General features: G+C 42.4%; 1 protein-coding gene across 1 annotated transcript; it reads right to left on the bottom strand.

Moving 5' to 3' along the window:
* Positions 1-1,043: 1,043 nt before the first annotated feature.
* Positions 1,044-1,958, bottom strand: LOC136496113 (uncharacterized). The gene is made up of 2 exons (XM_066491824.1): positions 1,553-1,958; positions 1,044-1,360 (listed from the first exon to the last, which is right to left on the bottom strand). The coding sequence occupies exons 1-2, from the start codon at positions 1,956-1,958 to the stop codon at positions 1,044-1,046; spliced, it is 723 nt and encodes a 240-aa protein (XP_066347921.1).
* Positions 1,959-5,580: the final 3,622 nt, after the last annotated feature.

The raw sequence follows: 5,580 nt of genomic DNA, 5'->3' as shown, positions 1-5,580 counted from the left end.
CACAATACTACAATACTAGTGCATAAATAGTCTGGCACAAATACTCTCACAACTCTCAAGCATCATTAAGTCAATAGAAGTCATCCTCCATCACAAAAGGATCTGAATTACCACCACCAGCAGCAGCTTGATCACTTTCGTCACCAACAATAGGTGCAATTTCACCATAGTCATCAACTTCCACATCAACAACCAGATATTCTTCATCAGAGTTATCATCTTCCATGTCTTCATCCTCCTGTGGTTCATAAGTCCTCCTAATTGGGGCAGTAGCTGCTGCAGACCGCCTACGAGTATAAGTTCTATCAATATTAGTTGCATCGCCGCGGGCTGCCCTAGGGAAATTACGACCGCGATACATTTGGGATGCACCAACAGCCTCATCAACTTGATCCCATGTAATTTCAAGTCCACGGCCATTATGGACTGGTTCCGCATCCACATCAACCCATTCATTATTCCAATCAAAGTCTTCCAAACACAAAGGATCAAAGCTGCCTGCTCCTTTCTCATGTCGCTTTTGAAACCTCACTGCCATCTTTCGGTTGTACTAAACATAGACCAAATCATTAAGCCTTTTATGCTCTAACCTGTTTCTTTTCTTAGTATGAATCTGCAATGGTAAAAATGCAAACAAAAGAAATATTCAGCAAGCATTAATATATAGTAGATTTTATTTATTCCTTGAACTGGGATAATTGAGTACTTATGTAATTGACAGATTACTTACTGACTCAAATGTGCTCCAACAACGCTCACAACCTGAAGCCGAAGCACAAAGCCCAACAACACGTTTTGCAAATCTTTGAAGCTCTATGGCTTCGCCACCATTCAACTAGATCAAGTGACCAAATAAACATTTTCATGTTAGAAATTAGGAAAGACTAAAAAAATCAGATTGTACAGTCAGTGAATAACTTACTAGGAGACTTGGTTTTGATGTTGTTGATTGCAATTTTGTTGCTGAAGCTACCCCTTAAGTCCTCATATTCCAAAGCTTGGTCATCAATCTTGTTTTGAAGATCTTGGTGAGGCACCATTTTTTAAAGAACTTCAGTAAATGCAGACCTTAGCTTACCAGCCATAACATCATCTGTTTTCAGGTCAAAATACTTGTTTGGGTTCAAATATAGTGCTGCCCCATATAATGGTTGGTCCATTTGATCTTCCCAACGCTTGTCAATGATTGCCAAGATACGCTTAAGCAAGTCTGCCTTTCCCCTAATAGGAAAATTTTCTTTAATCTTTTTCTTTGCATATTCCATACAAAACTGAACCTCTGGCATTGCTGGCCTCTCATCCCCATCAACTATCCTCAACAAAACAATAAGGGGTTGTGATGCTCTCAGGCAGTCCTCAACTGAGTTCCAAAATTCGGTTGAAAGGATGGTGTCATGCACTTTCTTTCATGCTTCTGTTCTTGCCAATTTGGACTTAGTCCGATCATCACTTACAAATAGGAATTTCAGAGCATCCTTATGAGTGTGTAGGCTGCGCAAAGTGAGGAAAGCAGTAGCAAAACGAGTTACTCCTGGTCTAACAAGATCTCTACCTCCTGTCTTCTCCCTCATTGCATCAAGAAGCCTCCCGTGCCTATAAATAAAGGTAGTAACTTGTCTTGCACGTGCAATAGGCTTGCTAAACTCCTTCATTTTGCCAATGTCCTCTAGCATGAGGTCCAAACAGTGTGCTGCACAAGGGGTCCAGAATAGTGTTGGAATTCTTTCCATAAGAAGCTTGCAAGTTGCCTTATAATTAGCACCGTTGTCAGTGACCACTTGAACAACCTTGTCTCTTCCAATGAGATCAATTCTCTGCTGTAGTAAATCTGCCAACATTGGTGCATCATGTACTTCACTGGATGCATCAACAGACTCCAAGAAGAAAGTCCCCTCTGGACTATTGACTAGGAAATTAATGAGGTGACGGCCCCGCCTATCTGTCCACCCATCTGACATTAGTGTACAGCCATATTGCTTCCAAGCAGCCTCATGCTTCTCCTTTATTTTGTTGACCTATTCCACAGCCTTTCCAAGCAATGGCACCCTCGCCTCATGGTAGCTAGGAGGTCTATATCCAGGTCCATACTGCCCAATGGCCTCACACATAATCTCAAGGCTCCTTGAGTTGATAGCATTGAGTGGTATTCTACACTCATAGAAGAAATTGGCCACATGCATATTGACTTCATCTCTTTCTTCCTTGGTCCTGATCCTTCCCTCCAGACTGCTTTGTGCAGGTCCATTCTTAGAATGCCTTTCCTCAACCACTTCTTCAGGTTTTTTCCGAAGCATGGTAATCATTGACTTCTTCTCTTTCTCTTTTGGTCTAGGTGGTAGATTTGCAAAATTGAGAGCAGATTGCTTCCTTTTGGATGCTGTCCCTGAACTTGGATGTTGCACAGTTGTACCAGATGACTGAGAGGCAGCATTAGCATTGTTTTGTACCTCCACCACTTGAACACCATCATCATCATCATCGAGGTTTAGCGCTCTCCTTCTTCTTCCCTAAACTAGTGCTGCTTCCATTTCAGCAGCAATTGCTGTTGTTGTCTTCTCACATTTGAGAGCATCTCCATATCCACCTACAAGATGCTCCTTCAATCTCTTGATTCCAGACTTTACTTGAGTTCCACAGAGGATACACTTAATCAAATCTCTGTTGTCAATTTCTGGCCAGAAGCCATACTTCCACCCAGGATCACCAGACCTGGCCTTCCTTTTTGGATCTGTCCTTGGATCATATTCAGCAGTACCTGAGCCTACACTTTGTGGACTTACAGTGTCTTGTGTTGCCATTTAGATGGACTCCTGTGAAACACGACAAGCAAAGTAATTATTAATTAACACTGGCATTGAGCATTAGTTCACTAAACACTAAATAATTGACAACTAGACAGGTTGGTATATAAAAAACAAATTGCCGTCCAGATTCCAGACACAAAGTAAAAGTGAGCAAAGCACCGAGCAAAACAAATATAAACAATTTGGTATGCTGCTGTCCGGCTCGAAAGAAGAGGCCACAAGCAAGTAGAAAAATACAGAGCAGAGGAATCAATCAGTACCTGCTGAGCAGAGGAGGCGGCTCGACAGAAGACTTCAGGAGGCGGCTCGGCGGACTAGAGGAGGCGGAGGACTAGAGCAGCGACGGACCAGAGGAGGCGGCTCGGCGGAGGACCAGAGCAGCAGCGGACCAGAGGAGGCGGCTCGGCAGACGGGCAGAGGACCAGAGCACCTGCCGCGGCCCCGTGGGAGGCTGGTCCTCATGGCTCGGCGGCAGCGACTTCTCCCGGCGGCGCGGGAGAACGCGTCCGCACGGGCGAGGTGTGGCTTCCGGTTCTTCCCCTGCTCTCCCGCTCGCTGGTAGGTCCACTTCTCCCGCGCGCTCCTCTCTCCACGCTCTATTTCTCCCGCGCGTCTCTCTGCGCACACTCTTTTCAACGCCCTTTCTTCCGCGGTTTCCCGCCGCCCAGAAACGGACCCCTGTATGGCGCCCGCCATGCACGATTAGGCGCGAATCGGACGCCAAATCGACGACTTCCGGACGCCATGGCAGTAAGGCGGACGCCATACCAATCTGAGGTGAGTCGTCCGCCAAGTCGTCCCGCCTGTAGCGCCTTGCCGATTAGGCGACGCCAAAGCGACGCCTTAAAAACATTGGATGCGACCAGATCGCTAGCTCTTGTTGTTTCTTACGGAGTATTTCGCTGGTGGTTGGAGCTGTTTTTAATTTGTTCGTTGGTAGTCGTGGTCTCTTTTTGGTCCCCTTTTTTCGTGTCTAATAAAAATTCTCTTGCTGTCCTTTTAAAAAAAACTTATAACATGTGCAATTGCAGCTGTGCAGTGCATGTGGCATTGGATTTGGATCATCTAAAATCTAATTGGACATTTGTTGCTATGGATATGTTTCGATAAGGTCCATTTGGATTTGGATATCCATTCCATGTGATCTAATAATATTCAAAATTCATTGGAAAGCAACTCAAAAAGTCCAATATCCATTGGACTTGAGAGGATGGTCTCTAATATCTGTCTTAGGTTTCTAATAGGGGGAGCACATGTTAATCTTGCCACACTAACACCACTAATATACATAGACTAACTGGTTATTATATCGTATCATTTCAACAAATTTAATTTTAGGATCCAGATTTGACACGAGGCCTAAAATATGTATAGCCACATAAATATATAAAGAGTAGCCGGTAGTCATCCTAAATCATTACCAAGAAGTTTCAAATATTTCGATAAAATTTTAATGTATGACCATAAGATTTTTTTTTTTCAATTGTAGGGTTTGGCTTTTGACATAGAGCCCTGAACCCACATGTGTACATATAACAACACCAATTTACAGTAAATACTAGCTATTATACTAAATCGTTTGCAAGCAATTTTGGTCAGTTTAATAAAAAATTAAGGCGTGAATGCAAGAGTTTTAATTTTAGGGATCAATATTTAACGTGGAGCCCACATGTACATATAGCTGCGTCGATTTTAGTCAATTTTGTTAAAATTTTAGTGTATGAGTGCGATATTTTAATTTGAAGGTACAACTTCTGACACAAGACCAAGACGTTGGTGTGGTACTTTTGCTATTATTGAATCGTCATGGATGGATTTGGACTTTACGGCAATTATTGGTAGATTCGAATGGATTGGACATTAGTCATTTGTTGGATTTGAATCCGATGTTGGATTTTTTCCATTTGGATTTTAATTGGACTTCTCCATTTGGATCTGGATTTGGATTCTAGTAATCCATTACCACCTCTATGCGCAGGCATAGATAATTATTCACAATTTATAAGTAAGTTTGAAAACTAAACTAGCCGTCAACCAGTGCATGGGCTATGGCTCTATGGTAGTATTATTGTTTTAAGATTAGAAGAAATTTAACGAAAGAGTTATTAGCTCCTAGAAGTTCATAAAATCGGACTGAGTTGTTACATTCATTAAGCATTCTCAGTGGCAAGTTTTATGCACACTTTTCAAAACTGTCACGTAAAAAGTTGGTTTTAGTCTATGAATGAAATAAAATCCCTCAATTATAATTTTATTTTGTAGGCAATCACCACACTAACTTTATAGTAGGAGTGAGTGGGTCCACTTGTACGTCACACTACTATGTAAATGATTTCACAAGACACTACTCAATCATTAACAGAGGCGGTCACAAAGTTGAACCGTCTCTAAAATATATGAGGATTTTCTGAGGCGGTAACTTTATTTGTGGATGCGATCGTAAAATAACCGTCTTACAAAATGGACTTACGGACACGGTTAAAAATAACCTATTTTCGAAGACGGACCTCTTAAGAGCTCCATCTCGGTTAGTCAAGCCAAGCCCATTCATCCCACTCACCCCGCAACCAAACGTCCAAACCCTAGCATATTAATAGCGTTTCAACCTGCACCACCCACACCACCTAGCATATTAATAGTGTTTCAGCCTATGGACCATTTCTGTCACTTTGCTTCTATATGCATCAAGCATTTGTGTCCGAGGGCCCCCCGAAACTGATGTCCGTTGTCCCGCAGATTGGATCATCATATATAAAAAAATATAAAGGAGTGCTCC

Source organism: Miscanthus floridulus, chromosome 12 (assembly GCF_019320115.1).
Source record: "Miscanthus floridulus cultivar M001 chromosome 12, ASM1932011v1, whole genome shotgun sequence".
In the NCBI taxonomy this organism is placed as follows: domain Eukaryota; kingdom Viridiplantae; phylum Streptophyta; class Magnoliopsida; order Poales; family Poaceae; genus Miscanthus; species Miscanthus floridulus.
The sequence above is the reverse complement of the archived record's forward strand: the minus strand, read 5'-3'. Positions and strand labels throughout refer to the sequence as shown.